The sequence below is a fragment of the Paroedura picta genome, chromosome 16 (assembly GCF_049243985.1).
Source record: "Paroedura picta isolate Pp20150507F chromosome 16, Ppicta_v3.0, whole genome shotgun sequence".
Taxonomy (NCBI): domain Eukaryota; kingdom Metazoa; phylum Chordata; class Lepidosauria; order Squamata; family Gekkonidae; genus Paroedura; species Paroedura picta.
In genome coordinates, this window is record NC_135384.1 from 1,704,898 (window position 1) to 1,728,678 (window position 23,781).

General features: G+C 57.7%; 2 protein-coding genes across 4 annotated transcripts; one reads left to right on the forward strand and one right to left on the reverse strand.

The window, feature by feature from the left end:
- Nucleotides 1-3,159: 3,159 nt before the first annotated feature.
- Nucleotides 3,160-9,064, reverse strand: TRAPPC1 (trafficking protein particle complex subunit 1). 3 transcript variants are annotated; one of them, XR_013227121.1, is made up of 6 exons: nt 8,909-9,064; nt 7,961-8,059; nt 6,338-6,408; nt 5,688-5,826; nt 3,789-3,981; nt 3,160-3,402 (listed from the first exon to the last, which is right to left on the reverse strand). XR_013227121.1 is itself a non-coding variant. In XM_077315747.1 (5 exons), exons 2-5 carry the CDS (start codon nt 8,057-8,059, stop codon nt 3,853-3,855), a joined length of 438 nt encoding a protein of 145 aa, XP_077171862.1. In that variant the 5' UTR covers nt 8,909-9,064; the 3' UTR covers nt 3,160-3,852. The 3 variants fall into 3 exon arrangements, 2 of the variants coding, with proteins under 2 accessions (XP_077171862.1, XP_077171861.1); XM_077315747.1 differs by having other exon boundaries at nt 3,160-3,981; XM_077315746.1 differs by lacking the exon at nt 8,909-9,064 and adding an exon at nt 8,158-8,644 and having other exon boundaries at nt 3,160-3,981.
- A 55-nt stretch (nt 9,065-9,119) lies between these two features.
- On the forward strand, nt 9,120-23,434 carry CNTROB (centrobin, centriole duplication and spindle assembly protein). The gene is made up of 20 exons (XM_077315738.1): nt 9,120-9,275; nt 9,817-10,380; nt 10,462-10,555; nt 11,266-11,344; nt 11,691-11,856; nt 13,586-13,702; nt 14,565-14,681; nt 14,942-15,040; nt 15,540-15,755; nt 18,129-18,275; nt 18,635-18,768; nt 19,189-19,314; nt 19,781-19,955; nt 20,613-20,970; nt 21,286-21,431; nt 21,621-21,717; nt 22,136-22,318; nt 22,428-22,548; nt 22,666-22,744; nt 22,892-23,434. Exons 2-20 carry the CDS (start codon nt 10,039-10,041, stop codon nt 23,018-23,020), a joined length of 2,925 nt encoding a protein of 974 aa, XP_077171853.1. The 5' UTR covers nt 9,120-9,275; nt 9,817-10,038; the 3' UTR covers nt 23,021-23,434.
- Nucleotides 23,435-23,781: the final 347 nt, after the last annotated feature.

Below are 23,781 nucleotides of genomic sequence, written 5' to 3' on the forward strand. Positions count from 1 at the left end.
AAAACGGTGAGGGATTATGACAGGAGAGGGGCCACTAAGAAAGGGAAGTTTTACCAGTCGCTGAGAGCGTTCTCACCCCAGGAGTCTCAACTGCCCTAGAGTGCCAGGGAGGGGCATGCGGCGGTGAGCGACCGGAGGGGAAAGCCCAGCTGGGCCACTCCTTGGCAGGCTGGCAGATTCTGTTCCCATTTAGGGCATTAAAGGAATTAAAGCTCGGGGACTGTGCAAAAATTAATGCTTCTCAACGCACCCAAAGCATCCGAGCGACCGGCCTAACGCCACCTGGCCAGCACGGGGAGATTAGCGGGAGGTTGGGTGGGGGAAGAGATGGCCACTGTGGCGGGCGGAGAGAGGCGGGGAAGAGGCCGGCCAGGATGTGTGTGCAACAGGGCACAGCTGGAAGGGCGAGCCTCTCTCTCCCAATGAACAAGAGCAGGCCACAAGCCGGAGGAGTCCTGGCTCCCTTTCCTCAAGACCCTGAGCGTTCTGGGCCGTCAAGTTCCCTCTGACGCCAGGCGCTGATGCAGGGCCCTTGAAGGCTTAGAGCCGGTGGGCACATCTGGAGCTCTGAGAAGGGGCGGTGAACACCTCCCCCAGGTGCCTGCTGCAGGAGGTGGAGGCACAGCTCAGTTCTCCCGCTGCCTGGGAAGAAGGGAAGCCTGGAGGGGAAGATGAATCTCACACTGGCTACGGAAAGAGGGGTCTGAGGAAGCCATTTTGACCTTGATGCAGGCCAAGGCAGCTTCTTGGGGGATTGTGGCTGCAAGCACAGGATCGGCCGGGGAGACTCAAGTTGCCGCAAAGAAATCAGGGGGTAAAGACAAGACGGGTAGCGGCGTTAGTTTGCCTGCGGCAGCAGAAAAGAACACCAAAATCCGTGGCAGGGGAGGAGCTTCCAGAATCAGAGACCCCCCCCCCCCCGGCCTTCACAGGCACTTGAGCAAGGTCCCTTCCTTCTCTGCTGGAGTCAGGGCCCACCAAGAGGGAGACCCCTGCCCCCGTAAGGAAGAAGGACCTTTTGGGCTCTGCAGAAAAGCAGTGTTGGAGATTGCTGAGGCAGCCACGCTGCAGAGGCAGCTTTGTTTGGCTGAAGCCAGTGAGAAGGGGGGGGGGGCGGCTGGGGCTCCACGCTTGCCTGGAGAGCACAAGGCCTGCCGTCAGGTTCCCTCTCCCTCCCGCAGCCGGCTACCTGCTTGTCCGGGAGGATTAAACAAAGATAATCCCCGGCAGACATTAAAGCTCCGCATGGGGGACAGACGCTCTGCCTTTTAGCGGGAGCCACCTGGCAGCTGCCTTGACTGGGAGCGCATAATGCTCCGCTCTGTGCTTGCGCAGGCCGGCAGGGGAGAGGCCTCCCCTTGGGGAGTGAGGGGATGGCAGACGCTAGGCAGGCAGCTGTCCTCGCGGGACGATCCGGCTCCTGTTTCTGCCCCGAGCGGGTCAGAACTATCAGGGGGAGCGCTTGGGTTTAAGCGGCAACAAGGGAAACCTGAAGCTGCCTCGTAGCAGACTAGATCGCTGGCCCGTCCAGCTTAGTCTGGCCCGCTCTGACCAGTGGCGGCTCCTGGCATTGATACTCAAGAGCAGGGGTAGTCAAACTGCGGCCCTCCAGATGTCCATGGACTACAATTCCCAGGAGCCCCTGCCAGCATTCGCTGGCAGGGGCTCCTGGGAATTGTAGTCCATGGACATCTGGAGGGCCGCAGTTTGACTACCCCTGCTCAAGAGGGTTGTGGAGGCTCCCTTCAGGCACCCCGGCTTATACCCCCTGACAGAGTTCTCCTCCATGAATCCCTCTAATCCCCTTTTGAAGCTGGCTCTTCCTGGGGCCATCCCAACATCCGCTGGCAGCAAACCCCACGTTTTAATCACTCCCTGTGTCAAGAAGTACTCCCTTTTGCCCACCTGGGACCTGCATTCTAGTCTTTGGGGCGAAGACAATCCTCTCCATCCCAGGTGTAACCTTCTAAACCTCTTCCTGATCTCTTTTCTCAACTGAGACGCTCCCCGGATTCTCCGGCCTTTCCTCCCAGGGGAGGGGCTCCGACCCCTTCATCCCCTTGGCTGCCCCCTCTGCACTGTGTCCAGCCCCGCAATGCCCTTTAAGAGACGGTGGCCAGAACTGCACGCAGGATTGCAGATGCGGTCATGCCGGCCAGGCTGCAGTGCGGCCCACGACTCTTCCCAGCGGCTTCCGATGCTGGGAACAAAATTTTACCTACACAAAGGGCTCCGCCAGCCACAGGCAAGGCTATTTGGAACAAAGTGGCAGGACGGGAGTTAATGCCGGCACTTAGGCGGAGGCCTGCAGGGCAAGCGGCTTGCGTGCTCTGTCCTTCCCTTCATCCAGCCCTGGGAAGAGATTCATGCTGCTGCTTAAAAGCTTAAGACTGGTATTTTACATTTATGCAGAGGAGAGAGGGAGGGAGGGAGGAAGGAAGGAAGGAAGGAAGGAAGGAAGGAAGGAAGGAAGGAAGGAGGGAGGGAGGGAGGGAGGGAGGGAGGAAGGAAGGAGGGAAGGAAGGAACGAAGGAGGGAAGGAAGGGAGGAAGGAAGGAGGGAGGGAGGAAGGAAGGAAGGAGGGAAGGAAGGAACGAAGGAGGGAAGGAAGGGAGGAAGGAAGGAGGGAGGGAGGAAGGAAGGAAGGAAGGAAGGAGGGAAGGAAGGAACGAAGGAGGGAAGGAAGGGAGGAAGGAAGGAGGGAGGGAGGAAGGAAGGAAGGAGGGAAGGAAGGAACGAAGGAGGGAAGGAAGGGAGGAAGGAAGGAGGGAGGGAGGGAGGAAGGAGGGAAAGAAGGAAGGAAGGAAGGAGGGAGGGAGGGAGGGAGGGAGGGAGGAAGGAAAATAGGACTCAGGGCTAAGGGAGGGAGGGAAGGAAAAAAGGAAGGAAAAGACAGAGAGAGTCACCAACAGACTGTGTGTTTCTGGTTTCCTGGTACTGCTACAGCTTAGATCCTGCGCATCTCTTGGGGGGGGGGAGTGGGGGGGTGACCAAGGTGCCCCCACTCTTTGCAAGCCAGAAGAGGCCTCTAGGCGACAGCAACCGGGTAGGCAGGCTCAGCTGGCTGCCCAGTAAAGCTTGGCAAATCCGTAGTGACACCCTCTCCCTCCAATCCCCACGAGAGAGCACGATTAAGCAAGGCCAATCAAAGGTCGCTCCAAGATTCCAGATGCATTGCTGCCATTTAATTCACGCCAGCCAGACTGGGCGGGGGGAGGGAAGGTGAGGATCACTTCTAAACTTCAGGAGCTCACCGGGGCCCCTTCCCGGTGGTGGAAATGAGACGCCCGACCGCCAATCCATCCTTTTGCGAGATCCATGTGCGAAGGACGGGTCTGCGGCTGCTGCCCCTCTTTGTGTCCAAGGAGTCCCCGGGGGCAGGAGATGAGGTGGCCAGGCTGGCTGAGCAGTGAACGGGAAAAGCAGAAGAAACTGGCTATAAATAGAAAGGGCTTCTTGGTGTGTGTGTGTGTGTGTGTGTGTGGAGCAGCAAATAAGAAACCCCCTAGCAATAGAAAGAAACACGTCTGGGTGGGCAAAGGACGGTGGGTGAGAAGGGGAGAAACAGCCCAGCAAATGCAGAGGGCTGTCCAGGTCACAAAGATGCTCAGCCAAGACCTCCCCCTTGGGAACTGCAGGGCATTTGGGGTGGGGGTGGAGGGGTGATTCCAGTGGGCCTCCCAGAAAGCCAGCCGAACGTGACTGCTGGGCCCAGGCCGCCAGGGCAGGGTGGGGGGAGGCGCCGTCCAGAGGTGCCGCTCGTCCGGTAGAGAAGCTGCCCTGCTCACCGTCTGGCCGCAGTCCACATGCATCCTGGGAAACGCAGTCCTCGGAAGGCGAAGGGCCAAAGCGTCAGCCGGCCCGAGCGGAGAAAAAGGGCAGGCTGCGGACGAAGGTGTCCAGCTTGTTGCGGAAGAGCTCGCTCTGGATCGGCTCGTTCAAGTTGCACAGGGGGTTCTTCACCACGTACTCGACGTAGATCTGGCAGGGGATGGAAGAACCAACCGTGAGACCCCAAATGAATGAAACAAAAGCCCCACTGGCCCTTCTTTAACTGCTCCAGAAAGCTGCCTCCCCAAAGGACACTGCCTTGTGGGCCTCCACAGAGTCCGTGCTTGCCCCATTCTAGCTAGGGGGGTGCCTGCCCCCACCCACCCTCTCACAAGCTGGGGTCCTGCCCCCACTACTCCGTGAAGGAGATTCCCTACGGCTGCCCCCTCTGAGGGGGAAATGTACCCCGTGGAAGCCCTGCCTGGAGAAGCCGGTGCTTGGATCCTTTTGCCGCAGGGCTTATGAACAGCGCATGAGACGAGCAGCTCTGCTGGGAGGCTGGCCTTGGCCACGGCTGGCTGAGCCAGCTGCCCTCCCTCCTGACCTTGCGAGCAAAGGATGCCACGACAATTTCCTGTTTCCAACGGGGAAAGTTGCTTTCTGCACAGTGACAGGCTTGGCCGTGGGGAATATTTCACGGAGGTTAAGGGACAGGCTGTCAAATGACCATCTCCCGCTCTCCTGACTTTTCTGCCAACTGTGCACAATGGAATCATTCACAAGGGCTTTTTTTTTTTTTTTGCCTGGGTCAAAGAGGGCCGCACAGTCATGAAATGGTTGGGGGGGGGGGTAGATGCATTGCTCCAAGGGCAGGGATTGCTGCCCAAGACTGTAAGGGTGCTCCAAACCAGCTTCTGCACCGTATCATGTTTAAAAACCTAAGATTGGTTTCAGCTGGGTCCAGGATTTTTGCAATCCAAATCCTACAACCCTGTTTACTGGATGTCCCCAACCTGTATGCTGTTTTTGAGTTTATCTGTAATCCACCTGGAGCCTCAACCAGAAAGCCAGACTAGAAAGAACCAAAGTCAATCAATCAATTCATCTGTGACTGCCTGATTCGCCAGCATTCATAATAATTCGGCTGAATCAGACCAGGGAGGGTCCATCCAGTCCAGCAGCCTGTCCCACACAGGGGCCAATCAGTTCTTATGGCAGGACTACAACAGGCCAGAGAGGCTGAGATCTTTCCTTGATGTTGCCTCCTGACTCTGGGATCTGAAAGATTAATGCCTCTGAATCTGGCACCATAGCTAGAAGCCATTGAGAGACTTATCCCATGAATCTATCTAATCCCTTTTAAAGCTTTATATTCCTGTGGCCACTACATCCTCTGGCAGCAAATTCCACATTTCAATTGCTTTCTTTATAAAGTTGTATTTCCTTTTGTCCGTCCTCAACCTACTGCCCATCAGCTGCACTGGATGCCCTCGAGTCCTAACTGTCCTATATTCCTGTCCTAACTGACTCACTTCTAGGCTTGCACCTCACCCTCCAGCTTACCTGAAACTGGAAGAACGCCACATTATAATGCGACATGTTTACATCACCCAGAAGTGATGTCAGCATATTGGGGTCATGTGATGCTCTGAGATTTGGGCAAACCTCTATGGTTGGAAGCAAATTCTGCCATAGATTTTTGCCCAAAAGCCAGACTGCCCCCAGTATGCTAATGTCACTTCTGGGTGATGTCAGCACATTGCGTTGCTCCCAGAGAATGCCCCCCCATCTCCCGCTGACGGACCCTGGCAAAACCCTCCTCCCAGCACCTGAGGTGTGTCTGAATGCGGGAGCTCAGCCCCAGGGCCTGCCACGGCAGAGGGCCCACTGCCACCCACAGACCCCGCCCCACTCACGTAGCTGTAGATCTGGTGCAGCACGTCACGGACGTTGCCCACCCCCAAGTCCGTGTTCATCACCACCTTGAGCCCGGTGGGAGTCTCGTAGTAGTGCAGCTTGTACTTGCTGGTCTGGAAGGAGAGGAAGCCGTCCTTCCTGGGACGCCGTGGTTAAGGAGAGCAAAAGGAGCTGCCGATCCTCTCTCCCCTCACCCTGCGCTTTCCGAAGAAGCTTTCACCCTTGACGGCGATGCTTTCAGCTGTCCATGGTGGAGAGAAGCGCCATCGAGTTGCGACTTAAGGCAACTGACGGATAGAGGAGCTTTGCCTCTGCGCAGAGACTTCCAAGGCGGTCTCCCATCCCAGTACGAATCAGGGTCACCCAGCTTAGCTTCTGAGGCCTGACCAGATCGGACTAGCCAGGACCATCCAAGTCAAGATAAGAGACGTTCAGTGGTGGTCGTCCACTGCCTTGGAGACCCTGGACTCCCTTGGTAGTCTCCAGTCTACCGTGGCTGACTCAGTTTAGCTTCCAAGGTTGGACTAGCCTGGGCTGTCCACGTCACAGATAACAGCTCACGCCAGAAAGCCAAAGCCCTCTCCTTCCCTGCCCTCCTGTGTCGAGACCACCAGTCCGCTGTCTCCTTCGGGGCGGAAAGAAAGGATACATGTCCAGCGGACTCATCTTGCTGATAAAGGAGCGAATGGAGAAGAGCATGCCGTACATCAGCTTGTATTCCTGCAGGTAAAGGCAAGTGAGAGATGGACTTGGCTAAAAAAGGTGAAATTCCAACGCAAGGACTGGTTTGCTACCCTCTGGCGCCACCATGTGGCCGCTCGCACTGTGACACTAAATGCAACATTTCTCACCAGAGTGGGTACACAACTTTTATTTTGCAAAACCACATTTTAAACACAAACCCACACACCCAATATCTCACTTGGCATTTTTTCTTCAAGGGCGGGAGTTATGAGGTGGGACTGCATGGCCTAATCCCCTTCCAAAGAAGATGGGGGAACTTAAATTTTTGGAGATGCCTGCCTTGTTTACTCACACTGGCAGCCCCACCCCAGTCCCTCAGGTCTTTGCATTGCCTACCGCCTGGAGATTGAATCTGGGACCTTCTGCATGCAAATCAGAGGCTCTAACACTGTGCCACAGTCCCCCCTCCTGCTGAATCAGACCCATCAAAGTCAGCATTGTCTTCTCAGGCCAGCAGCTTCTCTCCAGGGCCCCAGTCAGAGAAAGCTCTTTCCCATCACCTGCTCTCTGATCCTTTGAACCAGAAATGCCTGCGACTGAAACTGGGATCTTCCATATGCTGAGCAGATACTCTACCACTGAGCCACGACCACCTGGAGCACATGCACTCGCTTCATTTGTCTACCATTGCAAAAATTTAAAATTTAAAAAATCCAAGTTTGCTGCTTGCTTGAGCTAGAACCTCCAAAGAGAGACAGAGAGCTGCATGAAGGTATAAGCATAACAGCAGCCCTGTCAGATCAGGCCCAAAGTCCTGCTCATCTGGATTCTTACTTCTCCTGGTGCCTCCTGGGAGTCCTGAAGCTAGACAAGATAGCAACAGCCACCCATGACTGGTATTCAGTGGCACATTATCCATGAACGTGGTGGGTTTTCACGGAATTTCCTACTGCAGAGGCAGAGCCACAGAGGAACCATGACATCATCGTATTTTGGCACCCCATGAATCTTCTTCTCTCTGCATGTGCATAAGTGAGAGGATTTGGCTGGCTGGGCATGGCCGTATATAAGCGTAATAATAATTGCTTGGGAACACTGAGCCAATTTGCTTAAACATGATCACTTTTTTTTTGAGAACTTAGCATGGAAGATACTGAGCAATCTTCCCAATCTTCCCAAAGGTCAACAGGGTTACATATAGCCAAGCTTCAATAAGCTCTGATTATCCGGCAGCTGAGTTTCCATGGCTTTCGCCCAGAGGTTTCTTACAGTGCTGAGGCTTAGCTCGAGAACAACAAGCCGTCTCCTACTGACTCAGACCACTGTCTATTCAGACTGGCAGTGGCTCTCAGGGAGAAAGTCATCTTTTACATCATCTACCAGTAGGATCCTTTAACTCAAGGTATCAGGAGTTGAACCTGGGACTTTCTGCACATGAAGCAAAGGTTTTTCCCAAGAGCCCCATTGGAAGCAACGTAGCTAAGCAGAGATTCAGAATAAATGGCCAGCCTGTGGGGGGCTTACCGTTCAGACAGCAGGCTTGAGCTCTACCCCTTCCTTACCCATTCCTCCCTCCGCAGAGCCTTACCTCTTCTTTGGAAATGCCAGCCTGCTTCTTCCGATTCCATTCGCTATAGTGCAGGCAGACACCATTCCGATCAAAGAGGTACAGGTTGTGCACCGTCATCTAGGATAAGAGAGAAAGAACGCCCAGCAGGCAACTGTTTATCCCTAAAGGATGGAACCCTTTTACCTGTGCCTGCCCCCAACTTTAGGCTTATCTACCTGCCTCTTGCATTTCGATGTTTCCAGCCTCTAAAGAGCTCAGGGCAGTAGACAAGAGTTGCTCTTCCTCCATTTTACCCAGGTAACTGCCCTGCAAGGCAGGTGAGGCTGAGAGAGCATCCCAGGCCCAAGGCCACCTTTGCAAAGTTGAATGCAGGAGTGGGGATTTGACCCTGGGTTTGGCAGCTCCTAGTCCAGGGCTCCTCCGTGCTTTTGAGCCTGCAGGCACCCTTGGAATTCTGACACAGGATGGTGGGCACAATAACCAAGCCTGTTCCTTCTCCTTGTTCTTAAGTAAACCGCCTTGAGCCTCCGGGGAGGGCGGTATATAAATATAATAAATAAATAAAATATGTAGCTGTATTATGTTTATAACATTTATTGGGTTGTATTTTGGTCTAATGTCATCTGCCCTGAGGCTTTCGGGGAACTGGCTCAACTGGCCCAGGCAACCAGCAGGGTAGCCAAACCCTGGCTCTCCAGAGGCCCATGGACTACAATTCCCATGAGCCCTTGCCACCAGGCAGGGGCTCATGGGAATTGTAGTCCATGGGCCTCTGGAGAGCCCCCGTTGGGCCAGCCCTGCACCACTTGGAGGTCACCGTGGGCGCCACGCTGGGGGACCCTCTCCTAAGCCAGCCCACCACTGTCGACCCCCACGCCGGTGCAAATGCCCAGAAAGCGCAGTTCGCGCCCCCCCCTCCTCCCCCCGCGACCCGCCCCCCCCGTGCGAGGACAGAAGCCCCTTTACCTTCGCCCGGTCTCTATGACAACCACCCCGGAACCCGCAGCCTCCGAACGCGCCCCACTTCCGGGCGGAAGAAAGCAGGCGGAACGCTGATGACGTCTCGCTCGCTGATTGCCCAGATAAGCCCCGCCCACCGCGCCAGAAAACGGCGACCGGTCTTCTCCGGCGCGCGCTCGTTTTTTCCCCCGCTAGCCGCCCAGGGCGCCTGCGCGCGCGTCTTCCGTGCCCTCAAGCAAGATGGCGCCGACGGCTTCGCCGCGTTCCCGCCCGAGCCGGAGTGCCAGCAGCCGCGCTGTGCCGAAGGAGGGAAGGCGAGAGGCCCGCGAGGAGGCCTAGGTGGGCCGGGAAGCCGCGATTTCCCCTGGCGAAGGTGAGGGGCGGAGCCTACTGAGGAGGGGGCGGGGCCGAGACCTTCCAGGGAATGGTGGGTCTCATGAGGAGCAGGGCGAGGTAATCCAGGGGGTGGAGCTTGGGCGATGGGTGGAGCTTAGGCAGAGGGGGCGGGGCTAGGCATTTCAAAGGAATTGGGGTGGGGGCTAGAATTGAGATTTTGGGAATATTTGCCTTTTCTCTGGGACTGGGATGAAGTTGTGGTGAGAGCCTGGGGTTGCCACTTCTGGGTTAGGAAAGCCCTGGAGATTTTTGGGGGTGGAGCCTAAGAGTGGGCGGGGTTTGTGGAGGGGGAGGAGCTGGGGTGATGCCATAGAAGAACTGGCCTGGATTCTGGAGATCAGTCCTAGTTCCAGGAGATCTCTGGGCCCTGCCAGGTGAGGCGGGGGGTCCTCTGGGTCTCTGTGGGGCAGCCTCCCCTTCCCCTTGTGCCTGCACCTGGAATAAAAAATTGTTGGTTTTCAAACTCTGTTATGCAGCTCCAGACCAGCTGAATTGCTCTTCTTCCCCTTGCTGTTTAGGGCCAGATGGGATTTCTCACCCTTCCCGGCGCATCTGCCAGGAGCCTCTCCTCCTCCTCATCACCCCGGGCAGAGCAGCATGTCTGAATCCACCTTGGCTCCCCTGGCAGCTCAGCATCCAGCGCTGCTCTGTCATGGCCAAGAGGCCTGGCTTCTGAATGCAGGACTCTCGCCTTGCTGAGCGGGGGGAAGGCCTGGATCCCTCCTTCCTCTCCTGCTGCCATGGCAGAGAAGGGCGCCTGCCGAACGTTGGCCTCTTCCATCCACAGTGAGGACTTGCTGAGCGACATGGAGCTCCTGCCCCCCTCCGTGCCCACAACCCCAGCACAGCCAGGGCCCCGTGCCCAGTCTGCCAGCCCCTTCACTTCCAAAGTGACCACGCAGCTGTACGCTTCCCTGCACCAGGGCCGGCAGGCCGAGGCTCAGGCACGCGCCCACCTGGAGGCCCAGCACAGTCTGACCCTGGCCAGGGAGGCTGAGGCTGCTGAAGTAGACCTGGACACCTTGGCAGAGGAGCTGAGCCACAGGCTGTCAGCCAGCGTGGAGGCCAGTTCACACAGGAAGGTGAGGAAAGGAAGGCCTGGGGCCCGGGAGGGCCAGGGGGCCTCAGCCCCAGCTAAAACTTGGTCTCCTTCCTTGCTGCAGGGCGGTGCTCCCGAGTCCCGCCACATCTCGGAGATGGAGGACGTGCGCTGCCACTTGCAGAGTATCCTCCGTTGCTCCCGGGAGCCTGTGCATGGTGAGCAGTGGGCAGGGGAGGGAGAGATCTCTTCGTGTCCTGTGTGTGGCCCACCCAACGTGAGTGGTTTGCAGCACAGCTGCCCTGACGTGTCAGTACAAACAGCCTGTGTTTGCAGATGAGAGGTCGGGAGCTTTCCAGAGCAAGACAGAGCAGAATAAAACATCTCTGGAAGCTCTTAGTGAGCATTGCTTCTTGTGCCGCCTTAAAGGGCTTTCGAAGCTACAGTAAACGTGTCCGTATTTAAGGTGGCCCAAGCCATTTTGTTCTGCCTCCCCCGGTCATTTGCCTGAGATTACCTGTTGCAGCAGTGACACCTGTACTTGCTGCTGAAATGCTACCCTTGGCAGTTTGTCTGTGCCATGGGAAGCATCCTGCCATCTGCTTGAGTGCCCGGTCTCTTCCCTGTGCACAGCTCCTCCCACCAGCTTCAAGCCTGCCAGATTCTGGGCCTCTTGGGACAAAGTGCTCGGCTTGTGGCAAGAGTCTTTTGGCCCTGCGGCGCTGGGCTTGCTCTAAGCAGACCAATATGCTGGGTGGGACAAGCCGTTCTGTCCAGGGGTTCATTTGAGAACCGTGATCCTGGTGCCGCATGGCTTCTGCAGCAGGCAGCCTGTTGTGTCCCAGCGGTAGGGAAAGAGAGCCGCATCCCTGTGTCCCCCGAAGCTGTGTCCAGGCCAAGGATGGCTATTCCTCTTCTCTGCCTGCAGGGGAAGGCCTGACCACGGGAACCTTCGAGCGGAAAGACGATGACTCGTTTGAGAGTGACAGCACAGCTGCCCTCCTCAAGTAAGGGTGCCACGGCAGGTCTCAGTGAGATTGGCGGTTTGCTATTTAATCTTTTCTGTTGTAAACTGAAAATATTGTCACCCTCCTTGAACCTCAAGGAAAAGTGTGTTGTAAAAGTTTTAACTGAATAAATACCATCTTATGAGGGGTGTGTTTGTGTGTGTGGCCGGAACTGGGATTTTGGTGAGGCTGTGATGGGGCCAGCCCTGCTGTTTGTTGAATGCTGCCATAGATGCCTCTGCCCTGGATTCATAACGGAGGGGGAGGCAGGAGGGTGGCGGGTGGAGGGGTTGCGGGGGGCTCTGAAGGGGCTCTGGTGCTCCGTTCACATTCCTGTTTGCCACAGCGCCCGGCCCCTGCAAGAATTCTCCCCGCCCGGATCCGTGGCAGGCTTCGAGGAGCTGTTCCCTCGCTACACGAGCCTTCGCCTGGGCCAGTCCCGCGAGCCTCCGTCCTGCGCCGACCCCCACCTCCTGAAGGACGCCTTGGACAAGGAGCAGGCCCGGCGGAAGGTGAGGGGGCCAGGCAGCCCCCCGGCAGGCCTGGAAAGCTTGCAGGGGGTTGTCGGAGCGGGAGGGAGCGGGGACTTGGCTGGTGTATGCTCCGTCGAGTCCGGTGCCCGCTCCAAAAGGGCCCTGCTGCACCCGCCCTGCAGTGCTGCCCCTCCCTTGTTGCCGTCTTGCTGAGCTCTTCCTGGTTGCCAGGATTACTGCTCCGAATTAGGCAGCCAAAGCTTCTTGAAGGACGGACCGATACGGCCGAGGGAGGGGGCGAGGGGCGCGCGTCATGTGACCTGCGACTTTAAGTAAAGCTGCTCGGCTTAGCCGGTATCATGGCCTGTAATGAGCTTTTCTCCCTCCCTGCCACGTGGCCCCCCACCCTTGGCCCCCCTCTTGGGCAGAGAGCCCCATCTCGGCCGAGGGGAAGAGCCAAGCCGACGCCCTTCGCTCCTGTCCCGTTCCCACAGCCTTGCTTTCTCCTTAAAGGGCTGGTGAGCAGGCCCAGGTCTGGCGTCACCAGCCAAGACAGCCGATGTCCTTCAGTCTCTTTCCCAAACTGCTGAAGAACCCCAGGAGCCCTGGCTCCAAAGTGACCCACTGACCCGGAGCTCCCAGGGAAAACGGCGGAATGGCACCGGGTCTGAATCGCAGGACCCCAGAGCCGACAAAATGGGCCCAGGCTCAGAAAGGCTTATGGCCACAATGCAGCTGCTGGTCGTGCCGCCTGGCTCCTTGCAGCCCACAGACTCCTTGCAGCCCTCGCCCCCTGGGCTGAAAGCTGATCCAGTTTCCCCTCTTTGTTGTTGTGTCTCAGCCATCTCCTACAATGCGGGGCGGGTCTCACACCTCTTTCAGCCTGGGGGCCCCTTTGGGATCCTGCCACGGGCGCACAACAGGAGCGCAACCCCCAAGTGGCTGTAAAGATGTCAGGGGGGGGGCAGAATTCAGGGGGAAAGCGGCGTAATCTCGAAAAAGCACCCAGGAAAGAGGAGGGGGGAGAACAAAAACACACTGGGGTGACAACCGCTGCTGGAACCGCGCTATTTTAACCTGCGTGGCTGATGCTTAGTTGCACATACAAGGGGGCGCTAGTGGGCTGCGTCGCAACCTCCATGCAGCTGCAAGAGCCCTGACCTTGCGGGAGCTGCCGCCTAGCCCCTTGCGTGGCTTTAAGCTGCTTGCCGGGCGGGTGGAGGGCTGGCTGGCTCCTCCCCAACCCTCCATTTAGCCTGCTAAGCCTATTAGAACACAGCCTGCCTTGCCCAGCCCAGGGGCTGCTGGGAGCCCAGAGAAGCTTTCTGGCCCTTGATCCTGAAGGCCCCCTTCCCGACAGGTGGAAATACCTGCGGAGCCGGAGGCTCAAAAACCAGCTCTGTGGGGAGAGCAGAGAGGGGAACGCTGCCTCCCCCCCTCCCCCACACACAAAGCCGAACGTTTAACCTGCCCCAAAGTCGTGTAGTCAAATAGTCAGGGTGCAGGATCACCGTGCTCTCTAAGAATCTGCAAACACTCTTCTTGCAAACCCCGATCTTCCTTGTCAAGGGAGCTCCCTGAAAACACAGAACAAGCAAAGCGGGCAGAGATGAGGCACGCCCTCCGCCATCATCCACAACACAGGCGTAAAGCCCAGCCTCCTCTCCCCTGGACATTAACTCGTTGGGGCCACCTCTCCAAAGTCCCCCCTGCAGACAAGTCCCCCCTTGTCTTTCTCCCGTAACTGACTTTTTGCCTGCCCCCCCAGCACTGTGAGCGGCACATCCAGGCCCTGCAGAACCGCCTCCTGGAGTTGCAGCAGCAGCTGGCCGTGGCCATCTCGGCCGACAAGAAGAAAGACGGCATGATCGAGCAGCTGGACAAAGTGAGGCTGGGCCGGGAGGAACCGCCAGGGATGCTGGGAAGAGCAGGAGAAGGACGGGGGTGGAGGAACTCAGAGCTCAGGCGGCAACTGCTGACCAGAGCCGGTCAGGCCCCTGAGTCGCCCGCTGCTTGTGGCCCCTTCCATCCTCCTGAAAGCAATGGCCTACCCAGCAGGGCCCCAGTCAGGCTGCCTGGAGCGACCTTGAAGGAGAAATGCCTCTGCTATCCCAGGCAGGTGGAAGCAGGCTCTCCAGGGCTTTGCAACCCGGCTGTATTGGCTAGTTTGGTTCATGGGCTGGGAAAGCTCCTTACCCTGCCCTGGATGGCCCTGCTTACTCTGACCTCGTCAGTTCTGAGAAGCAAAGCGGGTTCAGACCCAGTTCGTGCCTGGATGGGAAACCATCATGGAAGTCCAGGGTGGCTACAAAGAGGCTGCCTTGCCTCTTAGCTTATCCCCTGCCTCTATTATGCTTTGATCCCAGCCTCCCTCTAAGGAGCTTGGCGTGAGTAAGATGGCTCTGTTCTCCTCGTTCTGTCCTCACAACATCCCTGTGAGGTAGGTTAGGCTGAGAGAGAATTCAAAGAGAGAGCATTCAAAGACACCCAGGGTGGCAAGGGGGAGATTAAAAAAAATTATTGATATAAAAAAATTATTGATATATAAAATTTATTGTACCAATTGTTTAGGAAAGGTTCTGTTTTTCTCTGTATATGTTTTGAACCTTTCTTCCTTTTTCGTATCCCAATATCAATCCAGGCAGGCCTTTGTCTCTGTGAAGGCAGCGGGGTGTGTGTGCGTGGGGGACGGGGAGGGGATCCTGCACCAGATCCACCTGGCTGAGCTGGCTTCCTCTGCCCCGCAGACCCTGGCCAAAGTGGTGGAAGGCTGGAACCGGCACGAGGCCGAGCGGACAGAGACCCTCCGCAGGCTGCAAACGGAGAAGGAGGCCGCGATCCAGGCGCTGGGGAGGCACCAGGAGGTCAGGCTCGGGCACGAAGGCCTCTGGGGAGTGGGGTGTGGGGCGGGTGGTCAGCAGCTGTTAGCCAACCAGGTTGGAGTCCAGCAGATCGCCTTCGAAGTGCCCCTGGGCTCAGATTTGTCTTGCTGCTTCAGACTGATACAGCTGCCGCCCGCCTGAAGCCATGAGCCCAGTGGCTTTTTGCTGCTTCGAAAGAGGAGGCAGCTGTAGCCCAGTGCGGGGGACCCAAGGACCACTTCAAACTGGTTCTTCTCCTCTAGAAAACTCAGGAGACTGAGGGGAGTCTCGAAGAAGCCTTGTCCGCCCTCAGCCGGGAGCAGCAAGCAGCCAGCCTGTGTCGCCAGGAGAAGGAGATGCTGGTAAGAGCCGCCCCCCCACCCCAACCTGCTCTTGGAAACTCCCAACGTGAGTGAGTGCGGCAGGCTCGGAGGTGCCTGCTTCCTGTCTCCGCTGGCCACTGGAACTTCCCCACTTACACCTCCCTGCCCAGCTGCCTGCATTCTCCTCCCACATCTGACCCCCCACCCACTTGCTCACTTCCCACTGTTCCCAAGGCGCTCGCATTATGCTGGGAAGGCCATGTAGCTGTAAACGTGGGTGGGCTCACGAGGGGCTGATGGGCAGCTGGGGAGGTGGGCGGGGGAGGGGGAGCAGTGGACCCCACCGTAAAACCCTGAGCTTTGGCCCCCCCCTGCCTTAGGGGGCACTGATGCGGGCCTGGTGGGAGAGCATGTACTGTCCGTTGGGATCTTTCTCAGGGGGCCTTGTCTGCCTCCCCCTTTTCTTGGATGGGAAGCGTGGCCTTTTTGGTGGTGGCATACTGGAAGCGGTCTCCCCGTGTCCCCTTCCCCTTTGCAGGAGGAGGAGAAGGCCGCCTTGTCCCACAGCCTGGAGGCCGAGGGTCAGCGGGTGCGCAACCTGGAGGCGGACCGGGACCTGGAGCGGCGGCAGCACGAGGCACTGCGGGCCACTCTCGAGGAGCAGCAGCGGATCTGGGCCCAGCGTGAGAGGCAGCTGGAGCAACAGGGCCAGGCCCTGCAGGAGGAGAGCCGTGCCCAGGTGGAGAAGGAGAAGGTGAGCCAGTGGCGGCTCGGCTGGGCTGCGTCCCTCCTCAAGAGGAATCCCCTCTGCACACACCTCTCTTGAAGAGGAGTGCGAGGCTATTCTGCAAAATAGCGGTTGGAGTGCTAGTGCCACGGAGACCCAGATTCGAATCCCTGTTTGCTGGGTGACCAGTCATTTATCTGTCAGCCCAGTTGACCTTTAGAGGGTGGTCAGGTGGCCAGAGCTGTTTAGAAAGAGGTTAGGGGGCATGTCCGCCTTCCTCTAAGGAGGGGTGGGAGGCAAACGCAGCCAGCTCTTTTGTGGGGGGACAGGAGCCAGCAGGGGAGGGGCACCAAGAAGGGAGGTGGGGTAGAGAGGCCTGGTAGGTGAATGACCCCAGTATGAAAGCCCACAGTCTCTCTGCAGCCCACCTGCCTTGTAGGGGGTGTGGCCTGTCCTGGGCGGGGCTGATGCTGGCCCCGCCCTGAAGCTGTAGCTTCTTACCTCCTTGCAGGAGGGCAGGGTGGGCCTCCTTAGCCATGGGTTCCCTGGTGTGGGAAGAGCTGCAGTTGATTGACAGTCCCCGTGGGGAGAAAAAGGAGCACAAGTCCAGGCTGGTGAGTCCTGGAGGGGAGCCGTGTTGGTCTGCAGCAGAGCAACCAGGTGGGAGTCCAGAGGGAGGACCCTGGAAACCAAGAGGAGTTTCAGGGTAGAAGCCTTTGAAAGGCTAAGAAGAGTTGGTTTTTATATTCCGCTTCTCACTACCCCAAGGAGTCTCAAGGTGGCTTAGAATCGCCTTCCCTTCCTCTCCCCACAACAGACACCCTGTGAGGTGGGTGAGGATGAGAGAGCTCTGGGAGAATAGCTCTTTGAGCTCTGAGAGAACTGGCTGCTTGCAGAGTGGGGAATCAAACCGGCTCTCTGCCCTTAGCGACATCATAGCTTAAAAGGTGCCTGAGCGGTACCTGATAGGTGTGGCAGTGACTGTGGAGGTGGATTTCGGTTCCCTGCGGAGGTCATTGCCTCTCCGCCCCAGCTTATGCTGTCTGGTCCGTCTGTCTGTCTCTCTCCCCTTTCACGTTTCTTCAAGCTGTTTCCTGGAAGTTTTCCAGGAGGTGCTTAAAGGAAACCAGAGCCCTTTAATTGCTAAGCCGGGTTTTCTGATCCGGGTTACATGGGTGGATGCCCGGGGGGGGGGAGTGGGTGTTACGAAAGAGACGGGGGGCCCCCCAAAGAATGGCTATGGGTCCTGTCTGCAAGGGAGCCACGAGGGGTGTGAGCGATTCACGGCTTCTGGCTCATTTAAAGTACCCTCCGGCTTTCGTTCAACATCTGAAGGCTCTTCCGAGCCATTTCTCCGCCTGAACCAAAGCTTCACCCCCTTGCATCCTTTTCAAAGTGATTTTTATAAAGCGTTTAGAACGGCAGGGACGTGGGAACGGGTCAGGAGACCACGTCTAAGTGGGGGAGCGTTGCAGAGTCTGAGGAACATCGACTCTCAAAAGCTCAGACCCCCCCCCACCCCCCGTCCTGTTCTAGTATTGAGTTGGGGGTCTTTGCAGCCTGACTGAATTGATTTTGTGTCCTGGCTTGAGTTTCAGCAAGGAAGGTGGGTGATAGATAGGCAGCCATCCCACCTGGCTGGAGAACGGAGAGACGCTCTTTCCGAATCTCTCCCCCGCCTTTATGAAACCAAGCTGTCTTCTCAGTCTGGATTCGGCCTTGTGTGGATGGGCAGAGCGGAAACCTGCAGCCTGCCAAGAAACCGCAGAGGGGGAGGGAGCGACAGCAAAACTGAGCGTGCGCCTTTAAGGACTCTCGTGGTTTTAAATTCCGCAAAGGTTGTTGCAGGCTTTTGATGGTGTCGGTTGCAGCTCCGGTCCCCGCTTCCTCGAACAGCTGGCTTGTGGATATGAACCTCCCTGCTAGGAGGCTGTTCCCCAGGGCCTTCTGGCTGCTCCCCTCCCTGCATCTCGTAGGGTAACCATAAAGGGATCTGGTTTCCCGAGAGATGCTTTGTTTTAATGCTGTAACTTGGCCAGTAGTAAAGAGGTGTATTTTCTGTGGCAAATGCAGGATCCATAAAGAAGAATTAAATCCAAATTCTAGCCAACGTTGGGAGCTTTTAGCTGGTCCTGTGCAGGCATCCGTCCTGGATTCCCCTCTTCCTTTTCCCTTCAGAGCTGAGTTTCTCCCTGCATGTTGGCATGTTCTTGTCTCCCACTTTGGCACAGGAATTGTGAACTAGGAGCCCTTGGGCATGCGCAGAGGGTAAAGCCAGCCCTCGTCAGCATGCGTGGCCGGAAGGTTGCCCTCTTTCCCCATGGCTAGAGCGGGACCGGGAAAATGCAGGGGCTTGGCTGCTTCTCACGGCCCCCTCCCCTCCCCTCCCGTCCTGTCCAGGCAGCTGCCCAGCGAGAGGCGCAGAAGGCAGCCGATGCCCAGTCTGTTCTGGCTTCGGTGCAGGCCGATGTGCAGGGCCTGGAGAGCGAACTGGAAGCCATGCGCCGAGACCGGGACAGTCTGAAGATGGAGATGAGTTTGGTCAAGGTGAGTGTGTGTGTGTGTGTGTGTGTGTGTGTTGGGGGGAGGTGAGGTGGGGGAGGCAATGCCAGGCCAGCCGTCTTCACAAGGCAGCTTGAATTGCAAGGAAGGGAGCATTTTGACTGCAACAATTTATCCCCCCCCTCCCCAAGAAATACACGTATCCTCCGGCTGCAGAGAGTCAAGTGACCAAAAGCGCTGTCCCAAGATGGTGACCCTGCGGCCATTTGGTCCCCAGCAGGGCAGGGCTTCCGGCGTCCTTTCTGAGCCTGGAACTGAGGCCCTGGGGAGCTCCTGGGGGACGAGGGGCGTGTCCAGCGGGGGTCCTTGAGAGCGGCCTCAGTGGCTCTGCTCCCTCCCGCCAGGCCCGGTACGAGTCGCAGAAGGTGAAGCTGGAGTCGGAGCTGAAGGTGGTGTTGGAGCAGCAGGTGACGGAGCGGCTGGCGGAGGTTCACGAGGAGAGCCTGCGCCAGATGAGCGCCATGCGGGAGCAGCACAGGTGGGTGGGTGGGGGTGGGGGGGGGCTCTGGGTCTGCAATCACTGGGCTTTCTGCCCTGTTTGGTTTTTGGCTTCTCCCCGGATCGTCTGAGCTTTGGCTCTCTTCCTGCTCCTTTTTGATGCCCTGGCTGTGCTTCCCTCTCCCCTCTCCCTTTCTCCTGCAAATCCTGCTCAGCCCCCTCCGAGCTTTTTCACGGGGGGTTCCTGCCCTGCTTTGCAAGGTTGTCCCTGCAGTGACAAGGGCTAGGAACTCACTCCCAACAATCACCACGTGTCTTTCCTGCACTTGAGTCCCATGTCTTCTCCGGTTGTTTCTCGAGACAGAAGCAGCCTGCCCAGGCTGAGGCTCCCCCCTCCCCCCATGCCCTCTGGGGAAATGTGGCTTCTCATGTCCCCTCTCCCTCCTCTGTCCCCCGACAGAAAGCAGCTGCTGGATCTCGGCAGCCACCATGAGAAAGAGCTGTCCGGCCAGCTGGCTCAGTTCAAGTCCGACCTGGCGGAGAGGGAGGGGCGGCACCGACTGCTCATCGAGGACTACGAGGGCAGGTACTTCGCCCGGCTGGGTCCTCCCAGGCTCACGGGTGCTGGAGGGAGGGAGGGAGGGAGGGGGGGGAGAGAGAGAGAGCGCTCATGCACTGCTTGGGTGTGTGTTTACGGGTCATGTCTCCACTGGAGCCCCCTCCTTGGAGATCTTCAGGGCTGCTCTGCTTGCCAAGGCATTTGACCGGGCTTGAATGGAAGGCATCTTTTATGGGCTTGTCATTTTATTTTGGTGGGGGCTTTGTTATTTTATTGTTTGTTTTAGTTGGGGATAGTTTTAACTATTGCTGTAAGGAACTTTGAACCAAGAGGAAGGGCACGGTTTGAATGTTTTCAATGATAATTTAATTTAAGAGTTGCCCCGGTGGTCATTTTTGAATCAGAAGGTGGGGGAGAAATAAGTAAGCGTCTGCTTCCGGCTTCCTGGCCCCCAGTCCCGTACTGACCGTGGCTCCCCCCTCCCCCCCCCCAGGATCTCCAAGCAGCAGGAAGAGCTGCGGGAGCTGCAGGCCAGGTGTCGGCGGCTGGAAGTGCAGCGCACGGAGATGGTGGGCCAGTTCCAGGCCATGATGCAGTCCCACTGGAACGAGGCCCTGCGGCTCTTCGCTTGCGTCTCTCCGCAGTCGTGCCCCAAGGAGCCCCAGCGGGTGAGGCCCCGCAGGTCTTGCGCTTCGTGCCCGCCCGATTTCACGCTTGGCTTGCACTGAAAAACGTTGTAAGCTGCCTTGACCCACGATGAAAAGTGGGATATAAATAATGCAGGGAAGACGGGAATACACCTCAGACCTCAGAGGGGAATAGACCTCAGACCTTACTCCCAGCATGCCCTGCTACGAGTTCGCCCTTTGCCTCTGCCGTGAATCCAGAAGCGGCCTTTGGCCCGGCCCACTTGTCTTCCTCAGCCCCGCCAACTGTTGATGCAGGCGTACTAGCGATGGCCTACCTGGCAGCGTTGTTGGCCACAGAATAGTGGTTTGGGAACATTCATAAGTACAGAATTCAGTGTGAAGATGTTATAATCCGCCCTTGCGTGGCTCGGGCCAAGAGGACAGAGTGCAGACTGTCTACAGGTAGATCACGGAAGGAGTCCAGCTTGGACCACTCTGTGTTTTGTTTCCCCGGGCTTGGCAGACGGGAGGGGTGAGAGATGCCTGTGAAGTGCAAGGCCATAGAGGGCCCCCCCTCCAAAGCAGCCGTTTTCTCCGGGGGAGCTGATCCCTGTTCTCTGGAGACAAGTGCAACAGTGGCAGATCTCTTCTGGAGGTCGGCAACCCGAGTTGTAATCCTGACCTCTGTCCTCCTAGGAGGCCCCCCCTGAGCTGGGCCCGGCTTCGGAACTGGAGTGCCTTCAGCTCTCAGAATCTCTCCGGAAGGACCGCAAGGCGGAGTCTCTGGGAAGCATGCGGGGCACCGGGGACTGCAAGGGGGTGGGATGCCCCCCGGCCGTGCCTCTGCAGCCTGTCACTCAGCCCCGCGCCCCGCAGGGCTCTTCGGAAGGCCCCGAGAAGCCCACGCTGAGTCCTTGCCGGCCCTTCCTGCCCCTGGTCCCCGACGTGGGCCGCCTCTCCTCGGACTTCAGCCACATCCTCAACTGCAGCCTCCTCAGCCAGCAGGCCTTCCAGCACCTGGAGCCACAGCTGGACCACGTGAGGGCAGAGGCAGGTGAGTGGGGCGGGGCTTCTCCCAAAAAATGGCTACTAACTACTGACAGCAGAATTGCATGCAGGAGATGGATTAACCCTGTGGGGGAGAGGGAGGTTTGAGCTCCAGGGGTCAGGATGAAACCAGGAAGGAATCTTTTGTCTGTCTGTCTGTCTGTCTGTGTGCGTGAGCCATCTTTGGGGGTGGGCTTTTGAAACCATAGAAGAGGCCTTGTGCAATCCTGGCTCTGCTCAAAGCAACCTTCGTGGTGGAGCTGCTGCTTCAACGTGGGTCTTCCGGCTTTCTCTCCCCCCCCCCAACCAATTCTGCACCCAGAGAACTTGGCAGAGCACCCGTTCACGGACGACGCTGAGGAGACCGTCACGGAGGCAGCGGGGAGCGAGGGCGAGACCCCCCAACACAACAGTTCGGAGAGCGGAAGCCAGCTCCTCCCAACAGATTGGCACCATTACATGCACCTGGTAGGTCCCCTCCTGATCACTGGCCTCAATTGCAGCTCTTGCAGGGAGCCTGGATTTATTTTATTTTTACGTATGTGGGGATGTGGGGTGCTGTAATACGGCGTTATGAGAGGGGTGGGGGGGGGCCTGTCCTCCTGGAGTGCAAAGCCGGCCCTGGTGATCTGCATCTTTGCTCCCTGTGCCTTCTAGCTGCTGGAGCAGGCTTCCAACGAGAACTCTGCTCAGAAGCAGGAGGGAGTTTTTGGCGAAAACCCTCCCCACCCGGTGGAACAGCAGCCGCACCTGGGTAAGAGCCCCCAGCCCTTTCTTCATTGCCTGCAGTCCTGGGCCTGGCTTTATGTGGGGCCTCACAGGCCCAGCTACGTGGGGCGGCAGCCTGTGGCACATGGGAAATGCACCCACTTGGAGTCTGCTGGTGTCCTCCAAACCGGACTGGCCACAAGGAGCTGCAGGGGCACAGGAAGAAGTGGGAAGCCTCCCAGCTTAGCGAGAGGGGCCAGGCAAGCCCAATCCTGCCACATCTGGGAAGCTAAGCAGGGACGACCCTGATCAGTGTTTGGGTGGGAGACCCCCAAGGATTTGGGGGCACTCATCCCAGGAACGCAAGGGGTCGTGACACCGCCTCCAGACGTCCCAGGATCTCCTGGCTGCTCAGCTCTTGCGCCATATACATGATAAATAAATCCCAAATCCTTCCTCCGCAGGCACATCCGTGTCCTACCACGAGCGGTCCACGGCCCTCTGGGACCCTGTGCGAGCCTCGGTCAGTGCCCTCCGCATCCAGCCGTCCAGCAACACCGCTGTCCACAAGACCAAAGTCCCCTTGGCCAAAGCCGGGGTGGCCTACGCGGCCTTGGAAGCCTCCGGCGCCCCCAAGCGGAACCTCGGTGCGTGGCCCACCCCTGCTCGGCCAGCGGCGGCCAGCGTCTCCGGGCTGTGAGGCCTGCGGCCTGGGCTGGGCTGCGGCTTCACGTCTCTCCCTGTCTCGCCCCACAGTTCACGAAGGGGGGATCCTGTCCCCCAAGCAAGTGGCCGAAGTGTCGCGCCTGTTGAAGCTGTACCAGGCCAAGGGGAGGCCGGTGCCGTCTACCGAAGAGCTGTACGGATATTTGCACAGGTAAAGCCAAGGGATGGAGGGGGCCGGCTCAGCCCTTGGCCCTTGGGGGCCACAGCGGAGAAGGCCCTGCGTGGGGGCAGTTCCCATCTTCCTCCGTTCTGGTTTCCTCTCCTCCAGCTCGGAAATGAAAGGGGACGGGAACCCACACCCACGTCGGAGCTTGGATGCCAGGTTGGCGGACGCTGCGAGGAAAGAGGTGGGTGGGTTGGGTCATTGGGGGGGGGAGGCGGGGAGGGCTCCAGTTTCTCTGAGAAAACTCAGTGTGGGATTATGGGAGATTTCCGATCCCAAGCCCTTCTGCCCCGCGCAGGCTCTCATGGTTGTCCTCTGCTCCCCTCCCCAGGTGGCCCCCCCACGGCGGGGGGGCCTTGGCCGGGAGAAGCCCCACGCTGCCTCCAAGGCGGGGAAGAAGCTCTCTGGTGGGCCGGCCTCCGGTGTCCGCCACAGCAGGGGAGGGACCGTGTGGAAATGACCCTCCCTTGGTTCTCCCTTATCTCAGTTAACCCTTTCTTAAGTGCCTGATCCGACTGGATGTCCGGGGGCCAACGCTGCCCCCACGGGGGGGGGGTCTAAAATCTGGCTCAGCCAGATTTTCAGCAAATCTTTCTGGGCAACAAAGCAAGGTTTGTCGTGCCGTTGGCCTACTTGGAAACAGTTGGGGTTCAAGTGTGCGGGTCTTGTGTGTGTGTGGAGGGGGGTTGTTTTGGGGAGAAGGCGCTGGGGGCGGTAACCTCCACAACACTATGAACATTTCGAAGGCTTTGTTCTAGCTGAGCTGTCCGTAGAGACGCCTGAATTTGTTGGTCTTTTGTACAGTTAATTGTTTTTGCATCGTTATCATCACTGCTTTCTAAATAAAATTAAACGTTGGGTGGTTGTTTTTCAAGACGTGTTTTTGCCCTTTGTCATTTGTGCCTGAGCTCTTCCTTTTCCGTTCTTCTGTGGCCATTTTTAGTTTTAAAAAGCAGAACATTTCTGGGGGCACGTTCTCTCTGAAAATCCTTGCGGTTTCTTCCCTCCAGTGTGAGGTTTGGGGAGTCCTTGCATTTAAATACTCTGCAGGTGGTGAGTAGCCATGTTAGTCAGTAGTGGTGGTACAAAATTTGAGTTCAGTATCGTCTTTAAAAGACCAACGCAAAGAGAATAAGCTTGCCTGGGTGAAAAGAGGACAATGTGAGCTTTGACTTATGAACGCTTATTCCTGGAAAGTTGCGTGGGTCTTTTAAGTTGCTC

Coding starts and splice junctions, on each gene's coding strand:
- TRAPPC1 (XM_077315747.1), bottom strand. CDS start 8,059: ATGACGGTGCACAACCTGTACCTCTTTGATCGGAATGGTGTCTGCCTG. Junction 6,409..7,960: donor CTGGCATTTCCAAAGAAGAG/GTAAGGCTCTGC, acceptor CTTTACCTGCAG/GAATACAAGCTGATGTACGG. Junction 3,982..5,687: donor TGCACCAGATCTACAGCTAC/GTGAGTGGGGCG, acceptor ATCCCCTGCCAG/ATCTACGTCGAGTACGTGGT.
- CNTROB (XM_077315738.1), top strand. CDS start 10,039: ATGGCAGAGAAGGGCGCCTGCCGAACGTTGGCCTCTTCCATCCACAGT. Junction 18,769..19,188: donor GCCATGCGGGAGCAGCACAG/GTGGGTGGGTGG, acceptor GTCCCCCGACAG/AAAGCAGCTGCTGGATCTCG. Junction 22,319..22,427: donor CGCCCCCAAGCGGAACCTCG/GTGCGTGGCCCA, acceptor CTCGCCCCACAG/TTCACGAAGGGGGGATCCTG.